The 22,695-nt window shown below is 43.8% G+C and overlaps 1 protein-coding gene across 1 annotated transcript in view; it reads left to right on the top strand.

The window, feature by feature from the left end:
- The first annotated feature begins 11,564 nt into the window (after positions 1-11,564).
- Positions 11,565-22,695, top strand: part of LOC127299362 (DNA-directed RNA polymerases II, IV and V subunit 6A-like) — a 41,295-nt gene continuing 30,164 nt past the window's right edge. The window contains exon 1 of the mRNA XM_071819907.1: positions 11,565-11,569. Coding sequence (XP_071676008.1) covers positions 11,566-11,569 — 4 coding nt within the window. The 5' untranslated portion in view covers position 11,565. The remainder of the gene's footprint in view (positions 11,570-22,695) is intronic.

Raw genomic sequence — 22,695 nt, 5'->3', positions numbered from 1 at the left:
GAAGTCAAGGCCACCATCTCGCTTGAAGAAGCACCATCTAGTGTTGACCAAGGACGCGGAGAGTTCCCGCCGGCGGTCTATCCAGATGCTGGCCGCGAGAAAGGGCCCGCGAAACGAAGGCCCTGCTTCGCGCTCGTCTCGGAACGGCGTCGGTCGTGCGGTCGAAGATTCCTGGTTGGTTTCCATCGCCATGTTTCTTGATTCTTCCTGGCCGGAGGTCCCAACTCTTTATTCCGTATTAATCCTTTTTATACATATCTCGGTGCCCCACGACGCACCACGACATCTTCTCATGACGACTTCAACCCCTGTCTCCTGCGCTTAGAGGTTACCACCGATTGGACATTTTCGTCTTCCTCTCGTCACTTTGTTTCGATCGATGATATTGCCATGCAGGAAGCATCGGCGTGTTTCAGAGATGAGCTTAAAACTCTCGTGGAACTCGCCTCCAACTTTCGCGATGATGTCGATACTTTGCAGGACGAGGTCACCGGCCGGGGCAAGCTGCATGATGTGAGGGTTCCATCAAGTGAGGAAACGAACTCTGTCATCAAGAAGCTCAAGGGCGAGAATTTGATGCTTAAGATCGAGTGCGGCTTTCTTCGCGAAGAAAACGTCGAGCTATCAAACAGGTGCGTTCAAGCTCTCAACGGAGCCTCAACACCCAACATGATGCGGTGAAGAAGATGATGGATGACAGCATCTTGAAGAAAAACAATATGGTGGAGGACACGCGCGGGATGGTCGATCCAATCCAGGCACCGCAGAAGGAAGTCGATGCGCTCCGAGTCCAGCCACCTTTGCGTAGGTCGCCGAGGCGCCCTCGCGCAGGTCACTGAGGAGCGCACGTCGCCGAGTAGGCTGGGGGATAAGGAATTCCAACGAGAGAAGCGGAATCACCACCGTCCCGATGGAGGGCCACTCCGCCAAGTAGGTGGGGAGAGAAACACTGCCTCTCATTGTTCTTTAGCTAGTCCTCCGATCCATATTACTTGATGTTAAAATGGATGTATCTACAACTGAAATATGTCTAGATACATATATTTTAGTATCACAAAGTAAGTATCAACGTTTATATTGCCCAAGTCTTATTATCCATCCCTAAGGTGGGTCGCTTTTGTAACTACTGATTGCAGATTAGACTCTTCTGCAGACCGAAAGATTTTTAGAGTGACTAAGAATGATTCATGCTTAGCTTTCCATTTTCATGTTTTAAACTTTTTTAAATCTTGCTCAAACCTAGGATTTGACCAAGATTCAAATGGGTTTAACAATTAAAAAAATCAGAAAAATGAAAAACCAAAGCACATAGTATTCTTATGTCATATAGTAAGCATTCAAGTTGATAAACAAGGTCTAGACATATTCAAAACACACAAAACATGTATCTACCCCCTAACCCTAAACTCTGTCTTATGAAGTTAAGTATGAGGAGAAGTGATTTTGGGTTTCAAACATGGAAATTTCACAAACCTCCCAAAAGCTTCATTTTAGAGTGACTAAGAAGGATCCATGCTTGCCTTTTCATTGCCATTTTTTAAACTTGTTTTAACCTTGGTCAAACCTAGGATTTGACCAAGATTCAAACGGGCGTAAAAATTCAAAAAAAATAAAAAAAATGAAAAACCAAAGCACATATATAGCCTTCTTATGTCATATAGTAAGCATTCAAGTTGATAAACAAGGTCTAGACATATTCAAACCAGAAATATCATGTATCATATCTACCCCTAACCCTAAACTTTGTCTTATGAAGTCAAACATATGAAGAGAACTGGGGTTTTGTGTTTCAAACATAAAAATTTCAAGTACCTTCATTTTAGAGTGACTGAGAAAGGATTCATGCTTACCTTTTCATTGTCATGTTTTAAACTTGATTAAACCTTGGTCAAACCTAGGATTTGACCAATATTTAAATGGGCATAAAAAATTCGAAAAAATGAAAAAAATGGAAAACCAAAGCACATATATAGCCTTCTTATGTCATAAACATTCAAGTTGATAAACAAGGTCTAGACATATTCAAACAAGAAAAATCATGTATCTACGCCTAACCAAAAACTCTGTCTTAAGTGGTTTTGGGTTTCAAACATGGAAATTTTAAGAACATCCCAAAAGCTTCATTTTAGACTGACTAAGAAGGATACACACTTCCCATTTCATTTTCATGTTTTAAACTTGTTTAAATCTTGGTCAAACCTAGGATTTGACCAAGATTCAAATAAGTAAAAACATGAAAATGAAAAGGTAAGCATCGATCCTTATTAGTCGCTCTAAAATGAAGCTTTTGGGAGGTTTTTGAAATTTTCATGTTTGAAACCCAAAACCACTTCTCTTCATGCATGCTTGACTTCATAAGACATAGTTTAGGGTTAGGGGTAGATACATGATTTTTCTGGTTTGAACATGTCTAGACCTTGTTTATCAATTTGAATGCTTACTATATGACATAAGAAGGCTATGTGCTTTGGTTTTTCATTCTTACGATTTTTTTCTTAATTTTTATGCCCATTTGAATCTTGGTCAAATCCCAGGTTTGACCAAGATTTAAACAAGTTTAAAACATGACAATGAAAAGGTAATCAATCCTGGATCCTTCATAATTAATAAGTTAGTCTAATTAAAATGAAGCTTTTGGGAGGTTTTTGAAATTTTTGTGTTTGAAACCAAAAACCACTTCTCTTCATGCTTGACTTCATAAGATAGAGTTTAGGGTTAGGGGTAGATACATGATTTGTATTATTTGAATTGTCTTGACCTTATTTATCATCTTTTAAATGCTTACTATATATATGACATAAGAAGACTATGTGCTTTAGTTTTTCAATTTTCTGATTTTTTAATTTTATGCCCATTTGAATCTTGGTCAAATCCTAGGTTTGACAATGATTTAAACAAGTTTAAAATATGAAAATGAAAAGATAAGCATGGATCCTTCTTAGTCACTCTAAAATAAAGCTTTTGGGTGGTTTTTGAAATTTCCATGTTTGAAACCCAAAAGCACTTCTCTTCATGCTTGACTACATAAGACAAAGTTTAGGGTTAGGGGGTAGACACATGATTTTTCTTGTTTGAATATGTCTAGACCTTGTTTATCAACTTTAATGCTTACTATATGACATAAGAAAACTATGTGCTTTGTTTTTTCATTTTTTTATTTTTTTGGAATTTTGATGCACATTTGAATCTTGGTAAAATCCTAGGTTTGACCAAGATTTAAACAAGTATATAACATGAAAATGAAAAGGGAAGCATGTATCCTTCTTAGTCACTCTAAAATGAATTTTTTGGGAGTGTTTTGAAATTTCCATGTTTGAAACCCAAAACCATGCACTTCTCTTCATGCTTGACTTCATAAGATAGAGTTTAGGGGTTTGCGGATAGATACATGATTTGTCTAGTTTGAATAAGTCTAGACCTTGTTTATCAACTTTAATGCTTACTATATGACATAAGAAGACTACGTGCTTTCGTTTTTCATTTTTCTATTTTTTTTATTTTATGCCCATTTGAATCTTGGTCAAATCCTAGATTTAACCAGGATTTAAACAAGTTTAAAACATGAAAATGAAAAGGTAAGCCTTGATCCTTCTTAGTCACACTAAAATGAAGCTTTTGGGATGTTCTTGAAATTTCCATGTTTGAACCCAAAACGACTTCTCTTCATGCTAGACTTCATAAGACAGAATTTAGGGGTTAGCGGGTAGATGCATGACTTGTCTAGTTTGAATAAGACTAGACCTTGTTTATCAACTTTAATGCTTACTATATGACATAAGAAGACTATGTGCTTTGGTTTTTCATTTTTCTATATTTTTATTTTATGCCCATTTGAATCTTGGTCAAACCTATATTTGACCAGGATTTAAACAAGTTTAAAACATGAAAATGAAAAGGTAAGCCTTGATCCTTCTTAGTCACACTAAAATGAAGCTTTTGGGATGTTCTTGAAATTTCCATGTTTGAAACCCAAAACGACTTCTCTTCATGCTAGACTTCATAAGACAGAGTTTAAGGTTTAGGGTTATAGATACATGATTTGTCTGGTTTAAATATGTATAGACCTTGTTTATCAACTTGAATGCTTACTATATGGCATAAGAAAACTATGTGCTTTGGTTTTTCATTTTTCTGATTTTTTTAAATTTTGATGCCCATCGAATCTTGGTCAAATCCTAGGTTTGACCAAGATTTAAACAAGTTTAAAACATGAAAATGAACAGGGAAGCATGTATCCTTCTTAGTCACTCTAAAATGAATTTTTTGGGAGGTTTTTGAAATTTCCATGTTTGAAACCCAAAACCAGTTCTCTTCATGCTTGACTTCATAAGACAGAGTTTAGGGGTTAGGGGGTAGATACATAATTTGTATGGTTTGAATATGTCTAGACCTTGTTTATCAACTTTAATGCTTACTATATGACATAAGAACACTATGTGCTTTGGTTTTTCATTTTTCTGATTTTTAAATTTTAATGCCCATTTGAATCTTGGTCAAATCCTAGGTTTGACCAAGATTTAAACAAGTTTAAAACATGAAAATGAAAAGGGAAGCATGTATCCTTCTTAGTCACTCTAAAATGAAGTTTTTGGGAGGTTTTTGAAATTTCCATGTTTGAAACCCAAAACCACTTCTCTTCATGCTTGACTTCATAAGACAGAGTTTAGGGGTTAGGGAGTAGATACATGATTTGTATGGTTTGAATATGTGTAGACCTTGTTTATCACCTTTAATGCTTACTATATGACATAAGAAGACTATGTGCTTTTGTTTTTGAGTTTTCTGATTTTTTTTATTTGTAGGCCCATGGGAATCTTGTTCAAATCATTGGTTTGTCCAATATTTCGACAAGTTTAACACGTGAAAACGAATCGATAATCCCATTTGTTGACTCATTTAACTAGTTAATCCCATTTGTTGACTCTCTGTTGACCAGGCACTTGAGGTAAAACTGAGTATATTGCACTAGCCAGTATTAGTACTCAAGGGGAAAACCGAGCACACAAAAAATGCTACAGTATAAGACTCGAGAGTATATCTAAATTTTCAGGGTTAGACTCGAGTACGCGTGTTGCGGTGCAGAAGTGGAAGACGTGCAATTGTTGACGAGTGCGACGCGAGTCGCGGTGCAGAAGTCGAAGACGTGCAATTGTGGACGCGTGTCGCGTTGCAGAAGCCCAAGACGTGCAGACGTTAAATGGTGGACGCGTAGGACGCGGGTCGCATTAACCACCCCTCGCCTTTATAGACGCCTCCTCGCACTATCTCTGTCACTCTCACTCGCTCATGCAACGCCGCCTCTCACGTCCCATCATCTTCTCCAAAGCAAAAAACCCTCTCCCTCTCTGCAGGCGAGATGGACATGGAGAATGCGAATCCCATCGTCCATGACGCCGTCGGCTCCAAGCGCGACGCCTCCCTCTTCGACGTCGTCCCCTCAAAGGCCGTCGCCGCCGCCGGTGGCGGTCGTATCCCGCCGGGATCGGACCCCTATGAGCCGGTGCCGTACATCTCGCCTCCGAACCCCTACGACACCTTCATGGACGACCCATGGAACGAGGTAACTATGGTTTGCTCCCTTTTTTCTTCCCCCATTCCTTTTTGAACCCTATTTTTGCTGGTTCCCTAGTAACTATTAGTGCCGATCTGTAGATGGTTGAGTATTGGGTTAATATTTGCGCCGATTTTATTCCATTTTGCTTTGATCCCTTCTTGATTTCGTTTAAGATTTGGAGTTCGGCCGTTCGGTTAATTTATGCAAGTAATAATGGGATCTCAATCAGTGAGTTTATGGGTTCTCGGTCTGTTATTTTATGCAGGAATCAAAAGATATCAACCGTTTAATTTTGCAAATATTCTGGAATCTGTTCAAAATCAGATGCGGAATCTGTTTCTTTGCCTATGATGAATCGTTGGGCACAAATTTTTACGAGTGGGTTCAGCGAACCATTGCTGTGTACAAATCTGTTGTGCATGAGCTATGGTTCGCTAACACCATCCCTGTAGACATATAATCGTGTCCACTCCTAGCGAGGCTGGCTCTGTTTTCCTTACTTTGTTATCATGCACGTTAGTCATCGTTGCATCTCATTCACTAATAGTTCCCGTTTGATATGGATCAGCTGTGCGGCAGCGGCGACGTCGGCAGCGACGACGAGCACCATGACGTCAAGACTCGCCAGTCTTTGCGGAGGCTGCGGAGTCGGCCGATGCGTCTCCTACTTCGCCAAGGGTGTCTACGGGTGCCCCTTACGCACTAGGAGGCTCGGCCGCACCGACTTCAACTGCCTCCTCACGCATGCCGAGAACATCGGCACCACCAACCCCAAGGTCGGCGCGTCGGTGAACCCCCACTCCTTCCGCGCCAAGCACATGGCGCTCGGCATGCACCTCCGCAGCATCCCGCGGGTGGAGATCTCCGCCGGGCGCATGCCTCCGCTCAAGCCCAAGGCTCCCAAGGGGAGCAACAAGTGGAGGCAGATGGGGTAGGCGGAGTCCGGACGTGTCTTCTGCTGCTGCAAAGCAGCTTCTGTTTGTTGTTAGCTAGGGATCCCTTGTTGTTATGTTGTTAGTATGATGTTGTTGTGAAGAACCTCGAACCTTGTTGGCTGCTTTGTGTATGCAGCTTATTATCTAGGGAGGGATCCCTATTATCTATCCCTATTCTACTTGGAGTATATTTTGTTGGCCCTACTTTGTTTTCTCGATTTACTATTACTTGCGAATTTGTCGTACGGAGTACATTACCTGGAGATTTGCTTCTAGATTTAACTACATACATATGGACCAGGAGGGAGTACTAGATTTGCTGCCATATTGGGCAAACAACGAGGGCCAAAAGGCACAAATAATTGAAGAAAGACAGAAATGCAAGCTTCTCTAGATTTGATACTAATTTGGTTAATAAAGACAAAGAGACAGAGGGGGAAAAGGTGCTCTTAAAAATGTCAATTCGCGCCGAGAGAGACAGAACCCAGCTCCTGCTCACGTACAACCAAACGCGGTCTCGTCTGTCCCACGCGGTCCCTTTCTACTAGCCCCACACGTCGGCTAAGCTGGGAACGGTCAACTAAGCTGGAATCCTCCCGTCCGAGCTCCTTCTGCGGGTTACAAATAAGGGCTTGGCGAAAAGCGAGGAAAAACATAAGGCAATCTTATTGACTAATATAGCTGTTTAATTAATAAAAGGATTAGCTACAACGTGCTCGGTTTGCCCATTTATTAAGGTATAAGACTGGCAGAGAGAAAGTAATCGCTAGTTTCCTCATTTTGCCCTGCATGCTCGCACGATTAAAGCTCCTTCCGCACGTATTTGGACTCCTCGTTTCCTTAAACCTCCTCGTTTCTCGGGATAGACCAACAATTTTTCAGGATCTTGGGGTTTTTTTTTGACAATCAATACCACATATATTCATAGCAAAAATAGTACATGGTAGAGGGCTACATGACGACTAGATATATCACCAAAAAAGGTGATGCATGTCTCCTTCACCAAAACAGCTGAAACAAGTACACGAACGCAAGTACACCACCATAATAATACTACTACATTAACACAAGTACGAGTAATAAAGTAAGAGTACTACTCCCTCTAATCTAATTTAAACCAAAATAAAACTTAAACTTCATCCTAAATTTGAACTAGTGCCTCGTCCTCGTTCTTCGCTCATTTTCTGATCCAAGACGGCGCAGAGTGCCAGAGTGCATGGCACGGAACTCTTCATCGGTGGCATGCCATGGGCATGTCACCGGATGCATGATTTTTTTCGCAATGTTTTAAATTTAAATTTAGGCCGCATGTCACACGGTGACATGCAAAAAGGTGCATGTCACCTGGTGGTGGTAGGCAACTACCCTCATTTGCGGCGTAGGCGGCCGGACGCCCGCGTGGCCAGCCGCTGCCTCGTGGCCGCCTCGGTTTCCACGCGGGAGACCATTAAACGCCGACGACCAACCTTCCCGCGTCACGGTTAGCGACTATGACTATAAGGGCAAAACGCTAAACTCTCTCGTTCCATTCACTTTCTTCCTCTCTCCACCTAACAAACATTTGTTCGTCGCTCTCTCCTCCAGCAATGTCTTCAAAATTCAGGTCATCGGCGGTCAAGTACGCGGAGAAAAAACGCCGGCTTGAAATTTCGAGAGACGCTTCCAGAAACCAAGTGGGCTCGCCGTCGCCGCCGCCGCCGCCGAAACGCGTCCGTGCTGTGCTCACCGGGTTAGTTTCCTTCGCCATGTACTTTCGTTTATTTCGTCGCTCTCTCCTCCAGCAATTAATGTGTTCAAACTTCAGGTCGCCGGCGGTCAAGTACGCGGATAAAAAACGCCGGCTCGAAATTTCGAGAGACGGTTCCAGAAACCAAGTGGGCTCGCCGTCGCCGCCGCTGCCGCCGCCGCCAAAACGCGTCCGTGCTGTGCTCACCGGGTTAGTTTCCTTCGCCATGTACTTTCGTTTCTTCTTGCCCGGGCTCAAGCTCTTTAATAGTCTCTATGGTTATACATCTTAAAGGGTTGGAAGTTCCAACGACGCCCCTACTGCACCAACTTCCACGACCAAGGAATCATCGTCGTCCGATGATTTCAACCCGGCCCTACCCCGGCGAAATGAGGTAGCACCAAGCACTGTGTAGTTATCTTCTTCTTCTTCTTCTTCTTCTTCTTCTTCTTCTTCCTTTGCGCTTATTTGCTACCGATGATTTCGCCCTGAAGGAAGCGGCGCCGACTATCGACACCACTGTCGCCATCTTGATGGAAAAAAACGAGGAGCTCAGCTTAGAGTGTGATCGCCTCCGAGACGATTTGGCTGCCAAGAAGAAGAATTCGAAAACTCTTGTGGAGCTCATTTGCAGCCTTCGAAATGAGCGCGATATGTTGAAGAACGAGCTGATTAAGCAGAAAGCATCAGCGGAGAAAGCCAGCAGCATACTCAAGACTGTGTGCCTCGACAGAGACAAGTCTGATATAGAGTACAAAATCCTTCTTCAGGATAAAGTACAGCTCCAAAAGTTGAACCTTGAATATGCTGACATCGCCATCCTTGCCCTTCTCGAGAGGCAGAAGGCACAAGATAAGTTGATGCACCTGATGTTGGAGAGCTGCAGTGAAAGAGAAGAGACATTGAAAGAAGTGAGCAGTTTGGTGGGATACATGAGTGACGTCGGGCGAACTTCGCAGAATCCGCCCCGGCTGAGCTCAAATTCCAGCGGAACCAGCTTTCAGCAATGCATGTTAGGCGCACCTACAACTTCTACTCATTGATTAGAGGTCGCACGACATGGCATTTTCCCTCGAAATAGTAGTACTGTACTAATAGTTGTACTACTTAATATGTACCTTTTTGTAAAATAATTTCTTACATGTATTAGAAACTACCCCTCTCGTTCTGGATGCACCGGGACATTGTCATCCGGCCCTCTTACGGACAAACCCCCTCGGGAAGGGCGGTATATTTTGCACATTTCGCTACTAGTACTTCTAATTCCACCGCTTATTTTTCTAATCCGTTAAATCGTTAATTGGATGACCAAGCGATGGAAGGCTGCGATAGATTAGACCAACAAGTGGTGAATTGTGCAAAAGATATGTCCGTGTTTTATGCAAAAGAGTGATATGGGGATCTGGTGGAATCTTGAATTTCCTCTTCAGTGGTAGGCATGCTTCACTTATAGCTGGAGTACATTGCGGACCTGGTGCATTTCGTCAGTACCGATCAGCTATTTTTGCTTATCCGGGAAGAAAAGGTAGTACTAGCCTTTTACGTGAGATGTCTTTTCGGTGCTACGGAGTTGTGCATTCCTTGCTTGCTTTGTCTGTCGGTGACTTTGCCAAGCTGACTTTGCCATGACTTTGGGTGAGCGATATGTGGACCACAGTTGTAAGTGACTCAAAGTCACTGACTTTGGGGACTCGTGAATGCTTCGTATATTTCTGACGGTTTCTGAATTATGTACTCCGTACAACTTTTGTAATATTGGTCAAACTAGTTTTGACCAGGGTTTGTGTAGGGTGTTTTTTTTTTGGTTGGTCCAAATGGTGTTGTGTGGTCCAAATGTGATGTATCATCACACCACCATGTGCCCCCCTCCCCCCACCCCACCCCTAGGTTTTGGTAATGCCATTCTGATACATGCTTCTTAGAAGGAGTACATTTTTTCCGTTAGGGCATGACAATTTTGAAAAATTCAAAAAAAAGGGGAAGACAGAATGGTAACATCATTTTCCATGTGATGATGCACCCCTGTGCCAAATTTTGGTTCATTTTAAGAATGTAAGGTGACAAATTACTCGAGGAAGCTAGTTGGAGTAGACGGGCATGATCGGATTGGCATAGGCGATTTATTTTTTGAAGGATGTTATTTTTCATAGACAATATCTGACACAAAAAATAAAATGTTAAGGTCTCATATTATTCTGAATGATTTTGAATTACTTATGACGTTTGGAAGTATTGGTATACATGAGTCCCACATGAAGTTAAATGGTCCAAAAAAAAAAGTTTCGTACACGTCTCCCAGAAAGTGGAAAGTCGAGTACATGCATGACTTCACGCGTCCACTACTGGATACAGGGAGTCGGAGGCTATAACATAATCGGCCTCATCATCTCTCGCGAGCTCGTCCTCTCCACTCCCCCAACTTGCCTCCCCCACACTGTGAAAACCCCCATCCACTCACCGCACCTCTGAGGCATCGACTTTCCCGTTTCCAACCACAACAGCATGAAGATAGGTATTGCATACGAGGCGGAGCAATAGGCGACCGCCCACGCAGAGGATGCCTCTACGGTAGTGGCCGTCGTGGTGGGTGAGGCTTCACCGGGCACCCAAGCCGCTCGTCTCCTCTGCTTGTCGGATTCTTCGACCTCGGTCGAAATGGGCACCCTGGCCGTCACGACGGGTGAGGCTTCACCGGGCACCCATGCCGCTCGTCTCCTCTGCTTGTCGGGTTCTTCAACCTCGGTCGAAACGGGCGTCCTGGCCGTCGAGCAGAAGGTGGATACCAACGTTGTTTATCCCGCCGAAGATGTGCACGGCGTTGCAGGCCACCACGGCGAGGTCTTCCTAGGCCCGATGCTGGACGCGAACCTCGACCCCTTCGACGATTTCGGCCCAAACGTTCAGTTCCAGGAGGATGTTGAGGGTGATGACGAGGAGGTACTTCTCTTTTACCGAAACTGTCCCAACCCTCTTTGTGTCATATTGCTGTTCACATGGTTTGCACGAGCCTGGTTCTTGATTGATTTGATATCCTACCTTGTTCTTGTAGATGTAATTGATTCTACGATTCGTAAGATCAGATTCTAGTTTAATTTCGACTAATCTGCCATGTAGTCATATAATCAATTTATGTGTTCATACTTAGTGGACTTGCAATTGTTGTGGCTAATGTTCATGGTTGTTCATAGGGTTTCTCATGATTTATTACGATTTCTTCTGCCATTTACTTGTTCTACACATTTAATTTTAGGGTTTCTAAGGTTTGATTATGTTAGTGGAGTATTTATTCGATCTGTCATAAAAAACCTGATTATGTAGTACTTAATAATTCATAGGAGTATTCTGATGACATGGACAACAACAAGGTGCGCACAGGGACCGGAAAAGCCGCTATGTTCTCAAGCGGCTGAAGGGTGGTGAAATTCGTTTCTGCATGCGCGGGGAGCTATTTTGCCCATTATGTGGCAAATTTCTCTAGAAGGACATCCACGGCTGATCCAACATGCGATGGGTGTAGGCCTAAGTACATAGGGGGAAACACCGCCCTGCAACCAAGGCCAAGTACGCATCATATGGCCTCTTCCTCCAGAATTACGTCTTGCCTAGCTTGCTCCACGTCAACGCCCCTGCTGCTGGCCCTCATGCTCCTGGTCATGTTTAAAGTTCATATGTGTAATCTTAATCCCTTTGGAAGTTCAGCATTAAACTCTACTAGTACAACCGTGGTGGTCTTGTGATGTAGTACTCTTTTGATGCATTTGTGATGTAGTAGTACTTTTTTTGAAATGATATAGTACTATCTAAGAAAAGTACTCCCTCCGATTCACATTCATTTCACATCAAGAAATATGGATCGAAGCGAGGAGTAAATTAAACATGGCATCTCGTGCATGAAGCTTGACATATCGATCGGGTTGGCTAGAATAGCAATACAATGTTGCTCATTAGGCAAATGCATGCCATGTACGATAGTATACATCCGATAAAGAAGTCTATCTTGACATAAAAAAACTACTTTGGGGATGAGAGTCAATTGGGGCATCTACAATATAGAAAATCTTGCTCATAGATGATTTTGGCTAAGAGGGTTTTACTCACATTACACGTGCCACTTTCCTTGTCTGCAAAACAAGTTCCAATAAAGGGAGAGGAAAGAAGAGGGTATTGTGGGCGAGATTGAACACCTTTTTTATGTGTTAATCTGAGGCCTCGTTTAGATGAGGATTTCGACTTATGCCTAACAGCTCAACACATCCACAAATAACTCGCTTGCGCACACCACCGTTCATTAAAAATAACAATATTAGCTCGCAAGATTAAGAACAAAGTGAATTTAAGTAACTTGGTAAGCTTTTCAAGCAATATATTCAGAGAAAGAGCACACATGTTCGGCTCAAAATAATCATAAGAGAAGAACAATAAATCTAAGACACCACATGGATTCATACCTTGAGTCGACGCTGGCTCGTAGAAGGGCGGACGCGCCTCGAGGATGCCGGGGACGTCTCCACCTCGGTCTCACATGTGACTGCTTATCGGCGGGTGGTGCGCCGCGCCATGTAGAAGATCTATCAAGAGATGAGAGCCCGATGACGCTACCGACGCCTCAACCTTGATAGCACCGACTTGTTGCTCCGCACCGAGATGCGCCACGTGCAAGATTTAGCGGATGCACTAATTTTAGAGATATGTCATGATCATTGTAACAAATTTCAACGTGATGATGATTTGATCTTGTACTCGGCCTTGAACATAAGAACTAGTACAATCTCACCTTTTTTATCATTATCCTTTGCGAGATTTAGCGGTTGCGCCAAATTCGAGAGAAATATCATGATCATGGTAACACAATTTTCAATATAATGATGATTTGATGTTGCACTCGACCTTGAACATAAGTACTAGTACGGTCTCACAAATTTGTATCATTATACTTTGCAAGTTTTAGTGGATGCGCCCATTTTGAGAGGTAGATCATGATCATGGTAAGTTGGTAACAAATTTTCAACGTGATGATGATTTGATTTTGCACTCGGCCTTGAACAGAGGGAGGTACTAGTACGGTCTCACAATTTTTTATCATTATACTTGGACGGTGGCCAAATTCAAAATCTCATAGCGGCAAAACTTCCCGCCCACAAAATACAAAAATTTCACACGCTTCCAAATTCCCATTCTACCCCTGTGGAGATGGCAGCAAAGTCGGTTGGTGGGGGTCTGCCGTCATTTTACGGATCACCACCTCCCTAGCCCGGAAACCCTCCCAAAAAATTCATTTCCCTCGGACCACCCACCGGAACTTCCCAAGTCCCTCTCTCCCACCTCCACGACCACCGCGGAACATCCCCGCCGGACTTCCCTGGCCTACCCGAGGCCTCGCGATCCTCGTCATCCGGCACTGCCGGAGCCGCTTCATCGACGCTGTCATCAACCGGACCGGATCATCCCCGCCGAACCTCGAAACCATATGCTCATCCAGCAGTCTACCGCGATCGCTTCAGCTGCGGTATCGTCCACCCGCCGGAGCCGCTTCGCCGGATCCGTCGTCCACCGCATCGGATCTTGCTCACCGACAACTGCTTGTGCATGAACCGGATCTGCTTCACCGGCGCAGTGCATGATCTAAACTCTTCTCTGTCGCTTTTCTATTGCTTGCCTGCAAGTTCTTGTTTAATCTTGGGGGAACCTGTTTGTGCTAACGACGCGCCGTTACGTTTTTGCGGATGAGATGAGTAACCATGAAGTGTAATGGCCGTCTCTCCAACCCCAAGTAGCACATGTAGCGTACTTCATCACCGGATCTATCAACCCCGGGGAAGATCTGCTGTGACTCCCACAGTGCTTCTCCTAATGTAAGTCCCTTGTTTTAGCGCCATGTTCGGGTTCAGTTTCTTGTTTGTACGAAGCTCTTTTAGTTCATTCCTAGCTATGACCGTAACACGTTGCTATTTTCTACTTCATTGCTAACTTTAAGCGATTGAACATTTTGGTTTGCATTCCCTGCTCTGTAGATGTAGCCATCATAACTTCTATCTTGCTCGATCGTTGTTACAAAAATTATAGGTATTATAGTAACATCCTGCTATTATTTAGTTCATGGCCAATTTTAAGTAATTGCACATGTTGGTTCGCATTCTGCTCTATAGCTTTTGGCATCGTAACTTCTATATTTGGTTTACATTCCCTTTCTGTAGATCTAGCCATCATAACTTTATCTTGCTCAGTCGTTGTTACAAAAATTATGGCCTGCTACTATGTTGTTTGTGCCAATTTTTTACTCCATGAACATGTTGGCTTGCATTCCCTGTACTACAGGTGATGCCATTGTTTTGTATCTAGTTCATTGTAAGCTAACAAAGTAAGGACTTAGTTTGGCATGCTATCACTCTGCTATCTAGCTTTGTAGTACAAATAAACTTGTCATACTACTAGATAATAATTTTGCGTGCCATCTTGTTCTTCAAAAGCTGCATTATTGACTTGTTTCTCTGACTTGGCATGACGCTCACATATGGAAAGCTGAACATATTGGTTTGCATTCCCTCTTATACAAGTTCACAGGTGATCCCACTATATTCTTTATCTGGTCCATCCTAAGCTCCAGCATTAACTATCCTCTATGTGTTGCTCATTACAAGTTTATATCCTGAAACATCTTGATTTGCATCCCCTTCACTATAAGTTCAGGAGTATTATTTAGTTCACGGCCAAAATGAAGTAATTGCACTTGGCACATGTTGGTTCACATTCCCTCCTCTTTAGCTTTTGCCATCGTAACTTCTATTTTTGGTTTACATTCCCAGCTATGTAGATGTAGCCATCATAACTTCATCTTGCTCAGTCGTTGTTAAAAAAATTTTAGCCTGCTACTATGTTGTTCATGCCTATTTTGTACTCCTGAACATGTTGGTTTGCATGGGACTCGACGTAGTAAGTCTATTTGTTTCATTCTAACATGCTCTGTTATATTGGTTGTTGGTATGCGGCATGCACTCTTTGTTTGCTTATTGTGCACATTACAATGATCTTGTTTTAACGACGAAATGATGAGCTCCAAATTCTTTGGCAAACAATATTGTAGTGTCTTTGCCTTTCCATTGTTGCTGTCTTAACTTGTAATGTCTTTGTTTCAGATATAGGTGTTGCATGGACAACTTAAAAGATTGCCGGATCGCTTCATTGTATTGCTAGGTTTAATTACCATTCAATTTCTCTGGGTTCTGTAATATATTTTTTCAATGCCTTACGGTGATGTAATATTTAGTTAGTTTTTATAGTTCTTTCGCGCATTTTTCTTTGGTGCTTGTGGTAAGTGAGGCTATCCGACGTAAATCAATCTTTGCGTAAATATTCTCGATATCTAAATCACGAATTCCCATCCCTTAAACGGCCCAATTAATCGAAATCACATATGTGCCGCCCGCAAAATCCTAAAGCGCATATTATGCCGGCATATAAACAAAGAACTAAACGGGCTGGCCCACTTACTTCTTGGGCCGGCCCATGTGAGTTACGGTGGACCCCACACTCTAATTGGCTGGCCCACTTGCTTTAAGGTGGTCCCCACCCACTCTTTGGGCGGCCCACTAATTAGTTGGGCCAGCCCATTTGCTTTTGTGGTGGACCCCACATACTAAACGGGCCGGCCCTTCAAGAGGAAAGTGGGACCCACCGTGTTTTTGGCCGGCCCACTATCTTGTTGGGCGGCCCACTTGCAATATGGTGGACCCCACATACTAATTGGGCCGGCCTTTTAACGGAAAGTGGGGCCACACTGTGCTTTTGGCCGGCCCACTATCTTGTTGGGCCGACCCACTTGCTATATGGTGGTCCCACATGGTAAATGGGCCGGCCCTTTAATAGGAAGGTGGGACCCACTGTGTTTTTGGCCGACCCACTATCTTGTTGGGCCGGCCCACTTTCTGTATGGTGGACCCCACATAACAAATGGCCCGACCCATTAACAGGAATGTGGGACCCACATGTGTTTTTGGCCCGGCCCACTATCTTGGTGGGCCAGCCCACTTGCTATATTGTGGACCCCACATACTAAATGGGCCGACCCTTTAACAGGAAGGTGGGACCCACCTGTGTTTTTGGCCCGGCCCACTATCTTGTTGGGCCGGCCCACTTGCTATATGGTGGACCCCACATACTAAATGGGCCGGCCCTTTAACAGGATAGTGGGACCCACCATGTGTTTTTGGCCCGGCCCACTAGCTTGTTGGGCCGGCCCACTTGCTATATGGTGGACCCCACAAACTAAATGGGCCGGCCTTTTAACAGGATAGTGGGACCCACCTGTGTTTTTGGCCCGGCCCACTTGCTTCTTGGGCCGGCCCGATTCTTTGTAAGGGGACCCCACTTGTTAAATGGGCGGCCCATTTACCTTTGACCGATCAACATTAGAGGTTAGGCCGGCCCACGTAACTAATGGACCAGCCCGGCTATATAGTTGACCGGTCAAACTATGTCATACGCCGACCCGCTTAAGACGTGGCGGGCCTCGTGTGGGCCTACCATCTACCACGGGGTTTCGATCGGTTAACGCCGTTAATCGCCGGTCTGGCGTCACGCCACGTGTCAGTTTGCATGACGTCAGCAGTCAACGGGCTCCCGGAAACACTTCCGCAACGGTCCGATTTTCCGTGGCGGAAGGGCGCCCAAGCGCGACGGACCGAAAACATCGTCGTTGGACTTTGCCTGACGCAGTTTCGACAACAGAACCCATATCGTCGGGTTAGGCCCATAGGTGACGAAAAATACCCCTTAGTGGACGATTTTGGGACGTTGTCTATCAGAACTTTTCTTGTAGTGATTGTGTTCTACTCGTGCAACCATCTATGCATAGACACGGCTCTCATACCACTGTAGGATAACGTAGCATAGAAAACAAAAATTTTCCTACCGCGAACATGCAATCCAAGCCAAGATGCAATCTAGAAGACGGTAGCAACAAGGGGATTATCGAGTCTCACCCTTGAAGAGATTCCAAAGCCTACAAGATGAGGCTCTTGTTGCTGCGGTAGACGATCACTTGCCGCTTGCAAAAGTGCGTAGAAGATCTTGATCACGGCGCCACAAACGGGCAGCACCTCCGTACTCGGTCACACGTTCGGTTGTTGATGAAGACGACGTCCACCTCCCCGTTCCAGCGGGCAGCGGAAGTAGTAGCTCCTCTTGAATCCGACAGCACGACGGCGTGGTGTCGGTGGCGGTGGAGAACTCCGGCGGAGCTTCGCTAAAGCACGCGGGAGCTATGGAGGAGAAGGGGGCGGCTAGGGTTTGGGAGGGGGTGGCCGGCCACTAAAGGGGGCGGCCAGGTTGTGGTCTTGGTGTGGCCGGCCCCCTCCCCTTGGCCCCTCATTATATAGGTGGAAGCCCCAAGTGTTGGACTACAAGTCTCCGAATAAGACCCGAACCCAAAACCTTCCATATGGTGGGAAACCTTCCCAAGCTAGGACTCCCACTAGAGGTGGGAGTTCCACCTTCCATATGGGGGGGTGGCCGGCCCCCAAAGGGGGAGTCCACTTGGGACTCCACCCCACTAGGGTTGGCCGGCCATGGAGGTGGAGTCCCATGTGGACTCCACCTTCCTAGGTGGTTTCTTCCGGACTTTTCTAGAACCTTCTAGAACCTTCCATAGAACCTTCCGCATCATTTTAATTCACATAAAATGACATCCTATATATGAATCTTATTCTCCGGACCATTCCGGAACTCCTCGTGATGTCCGGGATCTCATCCGGGACTCCGAACAAATATTCAAACTCCATTCCATATTCAAGTTCTACCATTTCAACATCCAACTTTAAGTGTGTCACCCTACAGTTCGCGAACTATGCGGACATGGTTGAGTACTCACTCCGACCAATAACCAATAGCGGGATCTGGAGATCCATAATGGCTCCCACATGTTCAACGATGACTTAGTGATCGAATGAACCATTCACATACAATACCAATTCCCTTTGTCACGCGATATTTTACTTGTCCGAGGTTTGATCATCGGTATCACACTATACCTTGTTCAACCTCGTCTCCTGACAAGTACTCTTTACTCGTACCGTGGTATGTGGTCTCTTATGAAATTATTCATATTCTTGCAAGACATTAGACGATATTCCACCGAGAGGGCCCAGAGTATATCTATCCGTCATCGGGATGGACAAATCCCACTGTTGATCCATATGCCTCAACTCATACTTTCCGGATACTTAATCCCACCTTTATAACCACCCATTTACGCAGTGGCGTTTGATGTAATCAAAGTACCTTTCCGGTATAAGTGATTTACATGATCTCATGGTCATAAGGACTAGGTAACTATGTAACGAAAGCTTATAGCAAATAACTTAATGACGTGATCTTATGCTACGCTTAATTGGGTGTGTCCATTACATCATTCATATAATGATATAATCTTGTTATTAATAACATCCAATGTTCATGATTATGAAACTAATCATCTATTAATCAACAAGCTAGTTAAGAGGCTTACTAGGGACTCTTTGTTGTTTACATATCACACATGTATCAATGTTTCGGTTAATACAATTATAGCATGGTATATAAACATTTATCATAAACATAAAGATATATAATAACCACTTTTATTATTGCCTCTTGGGCATATCTCCAACAACCACGGGGACGATTAGCACGACCAGGTACGTCATCAGGATCTTCATCTTGTTGTTGTTGTTGTTGGTTTGTGAGATTGTCAACAACCAATTATAAAGTTTGAAGAGTACGCTGAATATCGGTCATTTGATCCGCTATTGCAGTAACGGTCTCATTAGTAGCATCCATCTTTTGGTTGATCTCATCAATCGTACCCCTAAGCTCATCATCCTCAATGCGGAATTCACGTCACATCTCATTACGAAGAGCCTCAAAGTCCCTCCATGTCATCAGATCTGCAGCATCCTTGTCTTTCTGGCTAACAAGTTTAGCATCACTAGAAGCCATGGTTAGTAGGTTAGTACACTAAATCAAAAATATATGGTGGTACTCTCACAACCCACTCAAAACTGATAAGAAAAGGAGATCTTACCGTTCCAAAGTAAATTAGTGTTGCTTACCACTTGTAGTAACAACTAGTGCACGGATGTAGCGAAGCGAATATCAAGGATATAAGAACAATCACACGATAAAGCAGGATATATGTGGGGCTGTAGGTAGGCTACCTATTTGCACCAATAACAAGCTCTAGCGCTGACCGTAGACAACCAAAGATACTCACACAAGGCGATAAATATGGCAATGCAACTATATGGATGAAACGTTGCAATGCACTCGAGAAACGCTAGCAAAGCTCAACGAGACAGGCACAAGATTGCTCAACTACAGGTGCAGTAAAGAAAACTTAGGCCTTCACTTTGATTCTACTAGCACTTCACTTTTCTGTTTGTATTTTCTTTTGTAACACACACAGCTATGTAGCTCTTTTTGCTTCTTTTTGTTTTTTTATAACTCAAACTCCTTGATAACACGGCCAACAAGATATGCAAAGCACCAAAACCCTAATGAGCAACCTGTCGAGCGTTAAACTAGTCTCTTCTGGAAAAGTTCCTAGTCACGTATATCGAAAGGCTGTAGCTATGGTTTGGACAAACACACTGTATGCTATGTGTACTCGGAGTAAACAAAAACTGACTCTAGATGATTAACTAGATGAAAAAGAAACACAAACCCTAACAATTCTACTAGAAGAAAGATAAAGGTACGCAAAACAACTACGAAAAGCAACTAAACCTCGAAATTAGTGCAAGCTATGGCTATGGAAAAACCCTAACCCTATTTTTTTTTGGCTTTTTCTGGATAGGAAAACACTCACAACTCAACTATGGGGTGGATTGTGGATGGCTTACCGAGGAAACACTGAAATCTGATACCAAGATGATAAGGGGTAGCCCGATCTTCTCAGTAAGCAATGGTGGTGATGATGATCACGGGGTGATTGCAGCGGAGGTAACTTGGATGAGTGGATGATAACTTGTATGACGCAACGAGATCTCTCGATTGGTCCCTGTCGCCAATGCAACAGCTCTCAACCCTGCAAGATATTCGCAACTCCACACACTTGCGCACGTAGCCGCCGACCACGAAGCGGTAAGTTGCAACCGTCTAATTCCCAATGGAACAACAGATCACACAAGACTTTTCAGATCTACACAATATCAAGCAATATGGTGTAGGGAATTCAATAGTTTTGCAGAGCAAACAACTAAGAACTAGGGTTTATCTTAAACGTGGTCTAAAGCAACTTTGGGGGCGTCCCAGAGACTTATATAGGCGTTCGGGACAACCTCAGGTCGAAAAAGTACGAAAATAACCGACCTAGAATAGATCTGGTCGAGACAGACTCGGACACGGCCGGTCTGGGGGCCGGTCGATCGGGCCTGGGACCGGGCTGGCCGGTTCAAACCGGGCCAGGGACCGGGTGCAAACCGGATGCTGAAATTGCCGCGCAGTAACCCGTCCTGTTGCAGTCAGCAGGGCATCCGGTTGGCGCCGGGGTGGATCCGGTCAGGCGTCCGGTTGGACCGGGCCAGGGACCGGGCGCGCCGGCGTGGCGGCCGGTCTGACCGGGTGCTGGGCCGGCCTGGACTTCATCTTCTCCTCTCGCGCATGCCTCCCGCTCCTCCCTCGCGCGTCCATGAGATATCTTCATGTCCAGCTCCTTGTCCAGCTCCACGTCCATCTTCACGTCCAGCTGCTCCTCTCCTACTCGTGCGATGCTTGTCTCCTCTTCATACCTGATGATACATAAGTAATAGGACTTAGGTAGTATAAAGTTCTCATCAATTAAGGTATCGTTTAGGAACAAGTTCACCTGTTGTTTAAGTAGCTTCGCACGATCTCGTGTCATTGGTCCAATCCTGACTTCATTGGACTTGATCTTCACAGCAGGTTCATCTTCAGCTTGTAATGACGGAGGTAGTAGTGAGGTAGGGATGTCCTCATCAATTATCAAAACTAATTGCTACTTTAAGGCTTTGCGCTACCATGAGATATGATGCTAATGAACGAGAAATTACATCAGTTTATATCTCTTCACCCAAATAATACTTCTCCAAAGCTTCTTGTAAAAGGCATAGTAAAGGAAATTTACGACATCTTGTTTATTAGTTTATGCTACGACGATGAGATCTCGGAGAACATATATACATTAGTTTCTATGCTCCTCAATCAATAGTAAAAGATGGTTGTTCATCGACACTTGGAATTTCCAGATTTGGTGAACCGGCTAGGTTTTAAGGATGACCGGTGGTATCATAATTGCCGCGTAAATTTTCAGTTTTGTGCTCTTTAACATTTATTAGGGCTAATTGCAGTGAGTTTCTGGAAGAACTAACAATTCTAAAAAAAATGTCAATTGAACCTCTCTGGAATTCTACCAGCTCATGTCTCTGTTTTTTCTCTTCTTTTTCTCGTTGGCGCATAATTTTTTTTTCTATAAATCATGTCACCAAAGTAATTTGCAGAGAACAGATAATACATGGAACATAAGCACATGGATGTGGGTGTTGGAGATATGCCCAAGAGGCAATAATAAAAGTGGTTATTATATATCTTTATGTTTATGATAAATGTTTATATACCATGCTATAATTGTATTAACTGAAACATTGATACATGTGTGATATGTAAACAACAAAGAGTCCCTAGTAAGCCTCTTAACTAGCTTGTTGATTAATAGATGATTAGTTTCATAATCATGAACATTGGATGTTATTAATAACAAGGTTATATCATTGTATGAATGATGTAATGGACACACCCAATTAAGCGTAGCATAAGATCACGTCATTAAGTTATTTGCTATAAGCTTTCGATACATAGTTACCTAGTCCTTATGACCATGAGATCATATAAATCACTTATACCGGAAAGGTACTTTGATTACATCAAACGCCACTGCGTAAATGGGTGGTAATAAAGGTGGGATTAAGTATCCGGAAAGTATAAGTTGAGGCATATGGATCAATAGTGGGATTTGTCCATCCCGATGACGGATAGATATACTCTGGGCCCTCTCGGTGGAATGTCGTCTAATGTCTTGCAAGCATATGAATAAGTTCATAAGAGACCACATACCACGGTACGAGTAAAGAGTACTTGTCAGGAGACGAGGTTGAACAAGGTATAGTGTGATACCGATGATCAAACCTCGGACAAGTAAAATATCGCGTGACAAAGGGAATTGGTATCGTATGTGTATGGTTCATTCGATCACTAAAGTCATCGTTGAATATGTGGGAGCCATTATGGATCTCCAGATCCCGCTATTGGTTATTGGTCGGAGTGAGTACTCAACCATGTCCGCATAGTTCACGAACCGTAGGGTGACACACTTAAAGTTGGATGTTGAAATGGTAGTACTTGAATATGGAATGAAGTTGGAATATTTGTTCGGAGTCCCGGATGGGATCCCGGACATCACGAGGAGTTCCGGAATGGTCCGGAGAATAAGA

This window comes from Lolium perenne, chromosome 5 (genome assembly GCF_019359855.2).
Source record: "Lolium perenne isolate Kyuss_39 chromosome 5, Kyuss_2.0, whole genome shotgun sequence".
NCBI lineage: Eukaryota > Viridiplantae > Streptophyta > Magnoliopsida > Poales > Poaceae > Lolium > Lolium perenne.
This window is presented reverse-complemented; position numbering and strand designations above follow the sequence as displayed.